The sequence below is a fragment of the Amia ocellicauda genome, chromosome 1, assembly GCF_036373705.1.
Source record: "Amia ocellicauda isolate fAmiCal2 chromosome 1, fAmiCal2.hap1, whole genome shotgun sequence".
NCBI lineage: Eukaryota > Metazoa > Chordata > Actinopteri > Amiiformes > Amiidae > Amia > Amia ocellicauda.
In genome coordinates, this window is record NC_089850.1 from 47,264,633 (window position 1) to 47,280,729 (window position 16,097).

At 39.8% G+C, this 16,097-nt stretch overlaps 1 protein-coding gene across 2 annotated transcripts in view; it reads left to right on the top strand.

Moving 5' to 3' along the window:
- Positions 1–2,922: 2,922 nt before the first annotated feature.
- The window catches only part of man1a1 (mannosidase, alpha, class 1A, member 1), a 119,199-nt gene continuing 106,024 nt past the window's right edge, over positions 2,923–16,097 (top strand). The window contains exon 1 of one of the 2 annotated variants that reach the window (XM_066707643.1): positions 2,923–3,679. In XM_066707643.1, coding sequence (XP_066563740.1) covers positions 3,176–3,679 — 504 coding nt within the window. In that variant the 5' untranslated portion in view covers positions 2,923–3,175. The remainder of the gene's footprint in view (positions 3,680–16,097) is intronic. The other variant, XM_066707638.1, reaches the window with a different exon arrangement.

A 16,097-nucleotide genomic window follows, 5' to 3' on the forward strand; every position in this document is an offset into this window, starting at 1 on the left:
TTTAGTACAGTGAACTCATTGTCATGTTCAAGAAACCAATTTGAAATGATTCGACCTTTGTGACATGGTGCATTATCCTGCTGGAAGTAGCCATCAGAGGATGGGTACATGGTGGTCATAAAGGGATGGACATGGTCAGAAACAATGCTCAGGTAGGCCGTGGCATTTAAACGATGCCCAATTGGCACTAAGGGGCCTAAAGTGTGCCATGAAAACATCCCCCACACCATTACACCACCACCACCAGCCTGCACGTGGTAACAAGGCATGATGGATCCATGTTCTCATTCTGTTTACGCCAAATTCTGACTCTACCATCTGAATGTCTCAACAGAAATCGAGACTCATCAGACCAGGCAACATTTTTCCAGTCTTCAACTGTCCAATTTTGGTGAGCTTGTGCAAATTGTAGCCTCTTTTTCCTATTTGTAGTGGAGATGAGTGGTACCCGGTGGGGTCTTCTGCTGTTGTAGCCCATCCGCCTCAAGGTTGTACGTGTTGCGGCTTCACAAATGCTTTGCTGCATACCTCGGTTGTAACGAGTGGTTATTTCAGTCAAAGTTGCTCTTCTATCAGCTTGAATCAGTCGGCCCATTCTCCTCTGACCTCTAGCATCAACAAGGCATTTTCGCCCACAGGACTGCCGCATACTGGATGTTTTTCCCTTTTCACACCATTCTTTGTAAACCCTAGAAATGGTTGTGCGTGAAAATCCCAGTAACTGAGCAGATTGTGAAATACTCAGACCGGCCCGTCTGGCACCAACAACCATGCCACGCTCAAAATTGCTTAAATCACCTTTCTTTCCCATTCAGACATTCAGTTTGGAGTTCAGGAGATTGTCTTGACCAGGACCACACCCCTAAATGCATTGAAGCAACTTCCATGTGATTGGTTGGTTAGATAATTGCATTAATGAGAAATTGAACAGGTGTTCCTAATAATCCTTTAGGTGAGTATATATTTCCATATGCAAGTTCAGTGAATATAGATCAGATACTACAACATAGTTAATTACGTCAAAGTTTGGAAGAAAGCCAAATATTTGTGTATATAATTTCTCTTACATTAAAGTTACACTGAAATATTTATACTAACTTATTTTCAAATTGAAAAAGATGAGGAGCTCAATATGAAATTAATTTAAGGAAGTCTCTTCTTACCCACAGAGACAAAATCAAACTGTACACAGCTTATTTTCTTATGATTGACAATAATAATTGACAATCAACTTTAAAATCTGTGTATGCTGTATCTCAAAACTGTATTTCAGCTGTGCACTCCAATAACAGTTAAACTAAGTCTGTGCTTAGATATATAAAAATAAATTAATTGGCTAAAGATGGGAGATCTGCTTGTTTTGTGTGCCTGTTGCTGTACTAGAGGATAGGTAAATCTTGTACTCCCACAGATTTATTCCATGTCTTTCACTTTGCAATATCTCTTAGCAGGTGGAAAAAAAAAGACTTTAGATTTGAGTATTTAAATGTAACAAAATGAGTTGTGTAAATGGAATAACCTGAAGAAAAGAAAAAAAAGCACAGTCATAAAACAGCACAGTAATCCATTTCATAATAAGGTTATGTAGAGTTTAAAAGTGCAGCAAGATAAAAGAGGATATCCACAGCATAGGCAGAACCAGGACTTCAAGCAACCCTTAATTAATTATTTTAGGCTTCAGTGCCATTAAATCAGCAAGTACTCATGATTTTCCCAGTGTTTACAGTGGGATGGTACTCTTTTCAGCGGCCTACTCAAAATCAACCCCATACTGAACTTGCAACTGAGCCCAGTAAGTGGACTCTTAATCTCTGAATATGCTGCATAAGCAAACTACTATGTGACTACAAGTGACATTCCCATCAAACTGCTCAGTGCCTTTGATGTTGTAATGTTTTCTGTTACAGAACTTAAAGAATGTTTCATAATTTTCCATTTTGCATGAGTATTCTAGAAAGCTATATGATTGAATCCCCCTATAGGAAAATGCTAATTGCATTACAATTCTCACATTTTTATTACAGACAATTAAAAACAATCTTAAGCCACTATAACATTCAAACTTGAACGTCCATTGTAAGTGATATACCAGAGAATACAATGCACTGAGACAGTGGAGCAAAGCAGCTTTTATAGGATCATACAACCAAGTAATACATTTTTTTATTTCAACATGGATTATAATGGCAATTTGGAGCGGCATGCAGTTCCTTATTATCAGATCATATCTTAATAACACATGTAAATGCAGCTTAGTAAGGTTAAGTGTGGCATGACAATGTTGATGTCCCTCAAGATAATATAAATGAAACTGATTTATATTCATAATTGTAACTATGGTAATACAACAGAAGAGGGGTTATTACTATTCATTAAATGTACTTATGCCAATGAAATGGGAAAGGACACCTGCTGTGCCTGACATTACTGACTGAAACAGGCTAAGCCATACCTATCAGAGACAGTTAAGCAAAGGTCTCTGCCATAGGGTGGTTTGTCGAGGGGCCGTAATCTTAACAGGTTATCAATAACAACAACAATAATAATCATAATAATAATAATAAAATTAGTAAGCACATAGCAGCAGATGTGTAATATATATATTCAGACTTATTTTAATAACAGGCTTGCATCTAAAATGTGATACCCACATAAGTGTACAAATAAGACTACTTGGTTATATACATGAATCAGAAGTTGTACATGTGCCGTTTTCATGGGCAGCACAACACTGCGTGTCTTTAGAGCCACTCCCGCGTCTCTCAGCAGGTGGACTGCGACCCCGCCGGCCCCGCACGACACGCAACTCCGAAGTCCGCTCACCTCAGCAGTCCGGAAGCCACGCCCACGCCGGGCTCCGGAGACACGGAACGCACGGCGATTGGCTGAGCGCGCCGTCACTCCCGCCCCGCCGCCGTGCCTTTCCGCTGTGCGCCGAGGAGAGCGGGCTGTGCAGAGGAGTCTCCAGCATGGGCAGCCGGAGCCGCAGGACGCCTTTTAAACACTAAGTTTTTTATTTTATTTTTTGAAAACAAGGAACCCACGCCTCGAATTAAGGAGGTCCTCCCCTCAAGGCTGCGCATACCTACTACTAAAAGACAACACGTGGTCAGAGGCGAACTTTTTATTATGATTTATTTTTAATTAATGGTTTTATCATTGCACCAGACAGAAAATGCCAGCAGCGACTCTCTTGCCTTTCACAGCCACCCCGAGCAGGAAGTCTGCGAGCCCCAGCGTCTTTCGGCTGACGGAGAAATTCATTTTACTTTTAGTTTTCAGTGCTTTTATCACCCTGTGCTTCGGGGCGATCTTCTTCCTGCCGGACTCCTCCAAGCTGCGCGTTTTCTTCCACTCGTCCTCGGTGGAGGCGGACCCCGGCAAGACAGGTACGGAGAACGAGTCCGTCGTCGGCGGAGCGGGGGACGAGGAGCCCAAGTTGGCCAAGATACGGAGAGACCACGACAATGCGCTGAAGGAGGCGACGGACACCCTCCAGAAGCAGCCGGGGGATATCAAGAAGGAGATCCAGAGCGAGAAGGATAAACTGCCCCATGACGGTGCGGGCAAAGGGGGCAAGGGCAGCCTACCCCATATTGAGTATCAGAGGCCCCCGGGGGCTGCGGGGCGTGAACCTCCAGACCCGGAAACCAGGGAGAGGAGGGCGAAGATCAAGGAGGTGAGTCCGGCTGACCTGCGCGCCTCCTCGGTGGCTGGGCCAGCTCGTCGCCGAACCGGTTTAACGGGTTTTAAAAACGACTGAAAGGTAACGCTGTCAGTTTGCGTGCAGCTCTGGAAACGCATCCAGGCACAGACCCGCACCTTTACTTCTCGACCCGCTAACTGTCTGGTGCCATTAAAACATGAACGCTGGCGGGTGCCTTTATAATGCATAGTGAGCTCGGTGACGTGTTGTCCTGCTCTGCTCACTTAACGGGGTTTCGGACTCCCACTCACCTCATAGTAATTCAGGGCTGTTGAGTGTGTTTGTGTAACACGACTCCACCAACCGCCCCGCATTTCCTCCACACTTTCGTACGACACGACGCACCTTGGGTATCACTTAATTCAGTCTTTAATTATATATGCCATGTGTTTATGCAGTAACTTCTGTAGCTTTTAAGCAGCCTCGATCCAACTTGCAGTTTTGTTCGGTGTTGTCATTCAGTACTCGTCTTTAACATGCACTGTACGGTAGATGCGTGTTATTTAACGCTTGCGTTTTCTGCGTCGCCACAGCCTGTTGTTTTAGTGCAGTAATGTGTCACTACGACAACAGCATCCTGCACCATATCTGAGGCTGCTTTGCAAATATTTAACATCTCCTTTTAAACTTTGAAGTGTTGTGTATATAATGTGTGTGTGTATATATATATATATGTATTGTCTTGCTCCAATGTGAGCAGCACTGAATCTAACGAGCACGCTTCAGTTCAGCACGTCTGCCAGTTTATTTTCTGTAATGCTCAAATAGTGTGAGCTTGTTTGCACACTCTTAAACTTGTACCTTCTTATGTATATGGTAAACACTTGTAATGTAATTCCTTACTTGAAAATCTAATTATAGTTTCATTTATAAGTAGTAATGTTGTTATTATGTGCGTGTTATCGGAAACATCAAACTGATGCACAATGTAACGCTTGCTATGCTGTTGGCACGCATATGGGGAGCTGGGCGCCTCGGTTGGTTTCGTGGTGCCAGTGCAGCCAGGGTTCACACATCCATCCCTTATCTCCATCTCTTACACAGTGTTTGAGTTTGTTTGCTCTGCATCAACAGTGGTTGGATAAGTGCACGTTTGTATTGGTGTTTAAAAATATGGGTTGAGCTGGAATTGTTAACAATCAACCAAAATATAAAGGAGCTCTACTTTTATTTGCTGTCTACAAGTTGTTTTGTTCGTTTAATCTGTTTATGGTATTTTGTACACGGAAAAATACAACTTATTTCATTTTGTTCCCCATGTATTGGTTATATTTTAAAGCATAACTGTAGGTATACCATCATTAGATTTGTATGCAAGGTTTTATATATGAAATTTATGAAATCTGAACTGGGGCACCTTAGACTTGCTGAATAATATCACTGCGACTGACGTCCATTGGTCTGCCAAGTAGGGTGAATATTGATGAGATCAATTTGCATTTAACAGGCTTTTGTGTAGTGTACACAGGGTAGATTTAATATCCAGTGATGCACCTGTGATTTGCATGTTAGGTGTTGTGGAAACAGAACAAACAAAGGAGATCTTTAGAAAAGTGTTTGATAATTGTTCTACCTGAAGTGGTTATGTCATTTTGCAAGGCTAGAAAATGCTGAACAAGTTGAACATGCTTAAGAGGTTGAACAAGAAAAGACAGAATGAGACTCTTGGGTCCCTTAATTAATAGCTACCAAACAAGCACAATGGGTCGAACGCCTCTTCTCGTTTGTACCATTTCCTTTGTCCTTTTGTCCTTATGATGTGCAAGAGCTATTTTACATTAAGCAAAGAGATCATGTGGTGCTGTTCTTGATTGTGTATTTCGGATTGCATTGCATCTATACTCCAGGAAGTTTACTTCAGCACAATGTCGGTAGCACCGCAGGTCCTGAAGATTTAATAACGCACTGAAATATTTAGGTTTTTGTGGAAAAGAGAAAGTAAGGTAATGCTTTTCAGCATTCACACACTTGTTTCCAGCATTGGGGGCTCTTGTTTCTGTTCTAACTTTCTTTACTTTAATGTCTTTCCCAATAATGGATGTCAACAGCAAACCGAAGGCTTTATTATAACTGGGAAAACTTTGATGCTTGTAACTGATAAATAAATATTTGGGTAGTATTTAGTTTAGTTGATAATTTCACCAAGTTAAAATGAAATCACAGACTGCAGAAAAGTCAATGGTGTTCATTTTTTTATATACTGTTTTTCATTCAAATGTCATGTTTTGCATTAACAAATCCCAAAACAGATTGTATTACATTGAAATGAATTTGCATTTGGTTTGGGAAAATTCTTTTTGACAGGATAGGCTGGTGTGCTGAGCTGACTGGTGGATGGCGTCCTGTGAACATAGCGCAGGTCTGAACCAATCTGAGACATTCAGCAGATGAAAGGCTGCTGGTATAATTTTCTGTTAGGAGAGTTAGAAGAATTCATCCACAAGAAAGCTTCTCCCTAAACAAAGAGCCAACATACTTTTGAAATAATTTAGAATACATGGCTTGAAGACCGTCACATTAGAATCAATAGGTTTGGGTATGAATACACTTTTATTAAGACAAACCCAGACACCGGGACTAATAGAGATCTCTTATTCTCCTTGACTACACGTGTCATTCCCTTTGATACCACGGGAAGAGCTTGTAAGTGTCACTCAGACCTTTAGGGCTCTTCTTTGGAGAATTAGAACACCAGTCATGACAGATGTACTTCCTGTTAAACCAAAATTTGCTTTCGTTGAACATTTTGGGGAGAGAAATCAGTAATCTGCATTGCCCGCATGGTGAGTGGTAAACCTGTCGATCACAGGAGGCCTGCTGATGAGCGGAGCCGTTACCCCTGCTGCCTGCAGTGTAAGGATACGTCTGTTTCACCCAAAAAAGAGGCAGTAATATGTTTAATATTGTGGTGATGAGCATTAAAATGTGCAACAGGGGAGGGGTCTGATCATTTGCTTGCTTTAGTTTCATGTTATTTTAGTACTCGGATAAGATGGTCAATTGTTTTTAGCAAAAAAAAAAAAATAGTTTCTGTAGTGGCTGGAAAAAAATCCCATTGTCTGTACCATGAATAGAAAAATAACTTCCTTTTCTCTTATTTCAGTAAACTGCACTGTCATCTTTTGTTCTGGCATTAATGAAATCCCATACAAACTAATCAATCAATGCTCAGACTGAATCATTCACAAAACATTTTTTAACTGGCAAATTACCAGGCCTGCCCTTTAATTATGGTCTTGCACTCCACAGTTGTCTGGAGTATCATTATACAGTATCACAGAATCAACTCGAGACAGATTCATCTACCTTTTATATTCATGTTTGTCGTATGCATCAAATTTGTAATTAAATCTCACATTGTCATAATCCTTGGCAATGTCCTTTGTGTGGGAATCAGGCTGTCGGCTTCATTGTTTATTCTCTCTGAGTCCCAACACTGTATGTGTATCTTTCCAGGCTGGTTAATACAGGACAGGACACGTTGCTGTTGTGTGTAAATAGAAACCATGACTGTATCAGTTCATGCAGTCTGTTAATTCCTTGACATGGTTTTTCAATTATACCTAATGTAATACTGTGCATTTCATTGAGCCCTCTGTTTTTAAGGGTTTCAGTTATAACCTACTTATCTAAAGGCACACAAGATTGCACGATCCTGGATGAACTGATGTAGTGTAGAAAATTTAGTTTATTATAATTATACAAATGTAATCTCATTGTATGTTTTAAATTATGGAAATTAACACAGTTGCAGTGATCAGACTGACACCATCCAGGTAGAGGAGCTCAAAGTGATCAACACTACGGAGTCACTTGCCCTTCCAGGGCCTTGTGTAGTATGAGGGGACATGCATGGCTCTACATAATGCAGTCAGAGTAAATGATGGTCCTTAATGAAGAAAATCATAATTGCTTGTTCAAATAGCATTACAATGATGGTAAGTGCCAGGTCACTGAGATGGTTGTGATGCTTTCAAGAGAGAGAACATTATATACTAAGATGAACTAATTTGAGACATTGAATGCAAAAATTTGAGGTACCAACCAAGTTATGGTTGAGTCGATGTGATTTTTGGAGGTGGTCATTCTAGATGTATAAAGAGAAAGTGAGAGAGGAATATATCCATGATATATAGTGTCATTCAAAATAAGTAAGTGCAACCTCCTATACAAATGGCGTACTTGCACAATGTGCTCTTACTGTGTCTCTCGCTACACCACCTTAGTATTTAGAGAAGATAGGGTTGATTCTTACAGCACTTATACAAGGAGCCACATATTAAGCACAAATAAGGAGCGGTACACATGCTCAGAATCCCACACAAGTTGTCTGATTTTAGACCATGCTGAATGCTTTCTGCTTCCGGCCCATCACAAATCAGGCTTATGCAAAACATAATTCTCAGTTGGGTATCGCAACATAATCCAATTGATCAGGCCTCCTCCGTGAGCAGGCTGAGCCTCTGGCGAGCAGTGGTTTCATGGGTTGCTTCATTGTTCTGTAACAGGTCATGCCTTTAACAAGTGGTATGAGAATATGCCTGCTCTTAAAGTTCAGTTGCCTGATCATGTAACATCGATGCCTAGTGCATACTGTGGAAGTGTGTGGAACCTAGCTGTTATTGTTCATTTGACATTGTAGCCACTTACCGTATGGAACAGTTTCCTTAAATGCCTGCTCTTTCATGTTTTTATCCAATTATGACAATTTGTGGATCAGTATGTATGCTATTTAATCTATTAAGGTTTGGCATGTTTTAAAAGTTCACCAGTGCCCTCTTTCTCCTTTTGGTCTGTATTTGAAGTTAATTTTTGTATTTATTTTTTTTTACAAATAAAGTGAGAATATTGAAATGGGAATAACCTCTATAAAAATTCCCTTTCAGGTATCGCCTCTCATTTGATGTTGTGCTGTGGAAGTTAAAATGTGTGTTGCCAGCTTGAGATTTTGTCAGGGCTGCTGAGCTGAACCTTTCAATTTAGTCTTGGACACGTTGACTTTTGGGTACTTCAGATGATCCTGCACTGTTATGTGCTGCTTTCATCGTGCCTGTTGCTGCAATACAGGAGGAACTATACTTGTCAAATCCAGTACTTCTAAATGTATTCTTTTATTCCCCCTCTGTCTACAAACCCCTGTCTGAAATGCTGCACAATCCATCTATTATATTAAACCTGGACTACAGTAGTATCAGTTAATGGGTTTCTGTTTCAATTAATCTTCCTTCTGGCCTCATTGCAAACATTGTGAACTGGGTGATTAGGATTCAGTTTGATTGTCTTTAGCTGCAGATTGCTTCTCTGGTAATAAATTGCAAATGGCACTGGCAGCAGCATGATTATTCTCCTTCTTGTGAGGATGTATTATAATAAAGGTAGTATACAAATCGCTCAGCCCCCTGAGGCCGATCCCTCACCCGGAGCACACTCCCTTCCAATCAAAGCCCATTTTTTGAAAATGCAGACTTATTTTGTAAATGTCTGCAATGATAAAATGACAGATAATTTCACTTCTGTTTTGATTCATAATTGATCATTGTAATTATTGTTTTAATGTTTGATGCTTTATCTTTTTTGGCATGGTTTTTATCTTCACTGTCTGGCCTGTCATTAGAGACAACGTATTCTGATCCACTGGGGTGCAGCTGACCCAGGCTGTGTTACTCTTATTATTTAATTGTTGACATCCCTCCCTCAAAACTCAAAATGTTTATTACTATTAAGACACTGACCGATTGAGCTTTCGGGAGTTCCATACCGCCTTGTTCACCTAAAGGTTGCTCTGGCTCTGACCCAAGGGGGGCGAAGGGGAGAGCTGCTACAAACAATTTTCCTGGGCTGCTTTACTTAACTGTCCTTATACTCTATGCATTTGACTTACCAATTTTTTTTTATTTTTTCTGGGGCAGTGCTTTGCTCAAATTTGAACCCATGACTCTCCACTTACAATGCAGAGCTTTCCGGCCTACTCGTCACTCCTGCTCCAGTATGGTGGGGGTCTGTAATCTGTTGTTTACTCAGGTAAAGCGTTCAGCTGTGTGAAAAGGTGTAGGATTTTTCCAGTAATTAATCTGAAGGCTTTTGATTGTTCCCCATTTTTGTATTTATTTTGGGGAAACTTTTTTTGTTGTTGTCCAGAGTTACACATGATATACTAATCCGAACGGCCATGACATGAAATCCATTTCATTAGGGTAATCGGCACTGTGTTCAGCTGCATTTCTCCTCCTTCCTGAATCACCGCACCTAAAAGCGACACATCCAAGAGAACCCCCTGCATTGCTCTTAAAATAAATAACTCAGCGTGAGACTTTCTTACCATTATGTAGGCCAGCTGTCAAGACATCAGCTGATAGACAGGAAAAAGTGAACAATTAACCTGTCTGCGCTTATAATAAAAGGTATGGAAATTGAATTCCAAGTTAAAATGTGGGGAAAAAAAAAAAAAGAAAAAAATCTTCTGATCTTATATTCTCACTCTAATAATCGAAGTATTACTCACCCACTTTAACTAATGATACCTGTCTTCAAGGTTTTAGCAAATACATAATTCAGAATGAACAAGGGTTTCTACAGTACCAGTACATTAATGTAGCTACAAGTTTTAACCACCCCCCGAAAAATTGTAACTTTTAATAAAACAAGTTTAATAAATTAATGCAAAGTACTTAATGCAATCTTTTTAACTGCTGTTTTGTTTGCTGAACAGTGGAAAGGAATATTCTGAATAATGTCTGTTTCAGTGTGTTGAGGATGGGAATGAATAAAAGCACATAACAATAAAAATGCTCTGCTGTGTTCATGTAAGAAATTGTTAACCAAGGCAGCTCCTCTCATGCTAACATGGGTGTAGAAGTAATTTCTGCCACAAGTACTTTGAGTCACGGTTGCCTTCAGAGAGCCAGGGCGCACACAGCGGGCAGTCCCCTATGTTTCCCTAACTCTGAATTTAGACTATCACATGACATACATTTATACACAAAGTTTGTAACAAGACAAACTCCATATAAGGAAAATGCAGATGAACAGAAACCATGATCACATACTTCTGCTTTTGATCACCCTGAGTGTATTATTGGGTAAAGAAGTCACTCTGTATCCAGGGCTGATGTCCGCCTTGCATATGCTGCAGCAGTTTTGTATATTAAGGATTGACAAGCAGCCTGTCTGCTGAGACAGAGGAATGGTATCTGTTTTGGAGTAATTGAGTAATGTAGTCTGCTTGTATTTTGAGATTTGTACTGTCTGTAAAACATAAAATTACCAGGTCAAAGGGATCTTGGTCCACTCACAGCAGACACTGCCAGTCCTCAATATGGGTAGGGATTAGTAGTGTAAAGCACAATTAAACTTTTCTGATTGTAGGTTTGAATTTTAATTCTATATGTGAGAGATGAAGGCAAAGTACAGGTGTCCTTGAAAATACCCTTTGGCAGTTGATGTGCTGCTGCTTTTTTTTCTCTCCCTCATATCCAAAACGCATACGACAGAGCCCAGACCTAGTAGGGACAACATTACTGTAGGCCAGCTTGTATCTGGGAGATCATGGGGGTCATTGTTGTGAAGTATATTGATCAATCTGGTGAACTTCACAACTTCTCTCTCTGTGTGACTTGAGAAAAGTGCATATGTAGTTTACGGACTGCATTTACAATTGTATTTGTAAACGGTACTGTTAGCCATCAACTCCAGCTAGTCCATCTTCAGAGAGTCAGCCAGTGAAGCTGCAGAGAGGAGTGCCATCCAGAAACCGTCCTGAGATATGTGCAATAGTCTAGATGCACTCAATGCAGCAATGAGTGCCTTTTGGAGAATGTAAATTGGTGTGCTGTTTCAGCTGATTGTGTGAGATCATTTGAGTCAACAGCTGTAGAACCTGGGGAAATGTCCAGTGCATACCCTACATACAGCTGCAGGCACCAGTGTCTGGATCTCTTGTGATGGAAGAGGAAGTGTCAAACTCTTCTGACAAACAACCCCAATCTTGTTGTTCTTGGTTGGGCTTATATTGTATTCTGACGTCTATTGACTGAATCTTTCAAACATAAGGAACCAATTTTTTTTTAACACAAGATTTACATTTAACATATGTGGGGGTTGATTTGAAGATAACCTTTCAGTATTTGCATTTTATTTTGAAATTTACTCTCATTTAAAGCAAAAGAATTTGGAAGGTGGAATAAGCTCAAACAAAACTGAATCAGTTTTCTTTTCTTTTGTCTGAAGCATCCTGACTGATGTCTCTGTCTGTCAGAGCACCACTTTCTTTGTACAAGAAAATGCAAAATTATGGCTTGGATTTGTTCACCGCTTTAAACCCCTTCCAGTTCACAGATTCCTCTCTTCACCAACAACAGACAGCTGTTTATTTCCCAATGGGTTTTTGAAGCTACCCAATGGGCACTGATCAAGTTTTAAATTTAAAGTTTACAACTGGGTTTGAGTTTGATTTTAAACATGACTATGCATGAAACCCCTGAGTGCCATGGGAATTCTTTCCATATCTGTTTAACCTATAAGGAACATATCTTCCACTAATACAATATGCTGGAATATTGAAAGGTTTTAATTTTTTAAATTTTTTATTTTTTATTTTTTTTAAATAATGCACCGTGTTTCCATCACTGATATACAAGCAGGCTGCTGAATGTTTTAATCCACTCCCTTTCTTCATCTTTATGGGACAGTCTGAAGCCCCTTTACAGACTGCATTATTAAAAGCATAATTCATCGTGGCCTTTCCAACCGGTAGCAGCAACAGCAGATGAGATCTGCCTTTGCTAGGACTAAGTGCTTAGGCCTGTTCAGTGACAGATATGATACTAAGCTTATTGTTGAATTATTGCTTTTAGTTAAATTGTAGTTTATTTAGAATGAAGCACTGTTCATTTAATATAGTTGTTCATGTGTTTTTTGCTTTTTTTTTGCAAATAGCATGTTTTATGCAATGCTGTCTTTTTCAGGTCTAGGAATGTATATAAAAACCCATCAGTTCAGACAAGTGTTTAAGTAAACACTGCATATTCAATCAGGTCTGAAACTGTAAGCTGCAGGTCTGACGAAGACGAGATTAATTGAAGTGTTACAGGGCTTTTCAGTCATTGGGGGCAAACTGTCCTCATGATTGACTATCTCTCTAAATTTTAAATATTTTAATTTACATGCATGAGCTCTTGCTTGTTGACATTCTGAAAAAGATTGCATTGCATTTTTATACTAATTCTGTCTAGGAGTGAATGTCTTTCATGTTTTGTCATTCGTTTAGTGTGAGTTTCACATTTCTATTTTTCCCTTGCATTAATTGTACAGTGCCAAATGAAAGGAATTTATTTCAATAAGAAACCTTAGCAAACATTTTATACTTGTGGTCATGGGTTACAGTACAGTGATACCCAAGTGTGTAAAGGACAGATGGTGTTCTGCTTGCCTGTTATTTAGTCCTCCAGCCACAAGAGGGTAGCTAAGTCCCTGCAGTAAACAAGCTAATTAGCAAATCATAGAACATTGAACACATGACTTTATTTTCACCATGATCTTTCTTGACCTCCCCATACAAGCTACACATTTTTGGGCAGGTTACTACATACAATGCAATATATGGTTTTTGGCATGCACGTCCTTCAAAACATTCACGTTAGTCAGTTAACTATTTATCAATTGTAATATATTATTTATGAGATTAAATGTACAGTTTTCACTACAAAAAAAACAAACAAAAAAACACATTGTATAGCTTGATATTTGGTTATCTCTGACTATCTGTGCAGACCAGCTCTAATTACAGGAGACCTAATCCTAACACAAACGGATATAATGTTCTTCTGTCTTTTTCTAATTTCCAGTAAACATTACACTTTGGATGGGAGCTCTGAGTGTTTCCCTTTCTTTTATTTTTAATGTTTTATAGTCTTCTTTTAGGTTATTTTGGGTAATTTACCTTAAAACTCTGTTATGCGAGACATTCGCTGGGAAAGGAAAGTGGGATAGACAAGCTAAATAATTTAGATCGCATCCTGTTTTGAAGTTGAAAAATAATAGGATGTGAAGGGCACTGAAAGTGGGAGAGGAGAGATAACGATGGCAGCAGCAAGCCTCTCGTTCTTCAGGGGCTGTGTAATTTGTAAAAATCTTTGTTTCTGAGGCTTGACCCTAAGCAATCTTAACTTCTCATGTCAGATTACAATGGCTCAGACAAAGCCCCAGTCCGATTCTGTACCTCTTCAACCAGAGCTGCGCTGCTGTAACCCAGCTGAAAGTGCCCTCCTTGATCCTCGGCTCAGAGTGCTGTAATGGACGCCTGCGGGGAAGAGGTCATTCACTCTAATGGTGAAGCTGGTTCTGTTTGTTTATAGCTTCCTAACCAAGTGCTTTCACTGCTCGTGTTAGTACCCTTTTGAAAACATGTTATATAAACGTAATATATATTTTTTCTGATTATTTTCTAGGGGAGACTACTGAACAAACAAACATGAAGTACTGTAATGCCAATAAAAGATGGCTAAGGTTTTTAATAAGTAGTTAGGATTACCGACAGAAAAGAAAAAGACTTGGTAAAAGAAGTCAATGTCCGATATAAATAGATTTAGAACAGTTGGACTTAAAGGAATAAAAATGGTGCTGCAGTCCTAATTGTTACAGATTAAAACTATCTTACCCTTTTTTCTACTTAAGGAAGATCAATGTCCCTGTGGTTCCACTGTCATGTTCAGTGGGAGGTCAAGTCCATCCACTTCCTCATGGAGGCTGACTGAGTTTTCTTAGGCTGTGCTTGTTACTCTCCCCAGACTCCACACACACACACACAGGGGGCACTAGCTAAGCCTGCAGAGTTATCCAACGTCTTTGGTCATTTAGAGGATGAAACCATTTTCAGTCTCTTCTGTAGCCACGGCAAAGACCTAAAACTCTACAGAGTTCTGAAGATTGTGATCCATTGTGCTGTCATCGTTTTGGATTAGTCTACACTTCAAAGAATCCAAGACCAAAGAAAGGTGCACAGTCTTAGTAATCTTGTAGTAATTCACCACATGAAATGATCTACTGTACTTTGTGTGAAATACTTTGACACTACTTTCATGCACTGTGCATGAGTACACACAACCTAAACCCAACATGTAATTTAACCCTAACTCTGGAAAGCAGGTGGCATATCTGACTGCAGTGAGTATTTAAGTACACCTGGAGAATTTTAATTAGGATGATTCAGGAGCCTCTTGTGGCAGCGATCAAATGTTGCTGACCCAGGGTGTTAGATTAATCGACTACAAACTGTCTCTAAACTGGCACTGTAATGGGTCCCCAGACTTGCTCTTCCTCTGGGAACGTCTGGTTAAGACCATTCTCTACTGTCAGATAGCATTTGTAATGCCTGTCCAACTCCCATGTAGCCTAAGAATTAGTTTTTAGGGGTGTTTGTTCTGCATCTGCTGTGTAAGAGAGCTACATTGACTGTAAAGCTAAGAACAATCTGCTCTATAAACGCTAAGACCTGAACAGATGCTTAAGGCTCTGTTCTGTAAAAACCGATTGAGAACGATTGAGCTGCAGTGACTAAAATGTTTTATCGTTATATATTTTTGAATAATGTATTGTTGTATAACTGTAAAAGCAGTTATCCAATTAATACACGTTTAATCATATTTGTCTTACAGGTGTTAATGATGTTATTCCTTGTACCAGACTGTAGTAATCCTGTGCATTGTTTCTAGTCATGCACATCCAGTAGGGGAGAGAAAATCCTTTCAGTCCTTTCTCCTTACAGTAACTATGTTTATCTTACAGCTTTCATGAATATGCTTATTACAGCACTACAGACAGTCAAGTCAGCTTGTTGGTGGCAGGCTTTAACAAGGAGGATATCCTAGACAGGGGCTCGGGACTATATGAACAAACTTCCAGAATCCAGCAGTTTCAACGGTCAATGTGGCACGCCCTGGCTGCTAGACTAGTTCAGTAGACTAAAACAGTGTGTTATAACTGGTTATTTGGTAGCCAGATCAAATGTATTTGATTAAAAAAAAAAAAAAAAAAAAACGTCCCGCCCCCCCCCAAACTAAGACAACCAAATCAGCTGTAACTCTTTCTAGATGAAATGTATAATTATGCCAGGATCCTGCACTTCTTGTAAGAAGATGAAAGATAAGTGACATATGGACAGTGTCTTTTGATCCTCACCAATCTACTTTTGCCTTTGTCTCCTTTAAACATTTTGTAGTTTAATAACTTGGCAAGTCCTTAGTGTAATGCTCCCTCCCCAGTCTGTGTGGCAGTAATTGCTTACAGACTAAGGAAAGTCTTTTATTCGGCTGTTAGATTAAGCTGCTGCTGTCGCTTCAAAAAGGGACCATCTGCACTTGTGATTACTTTGTAGTTTGCTGATGCTCCTCTCCTC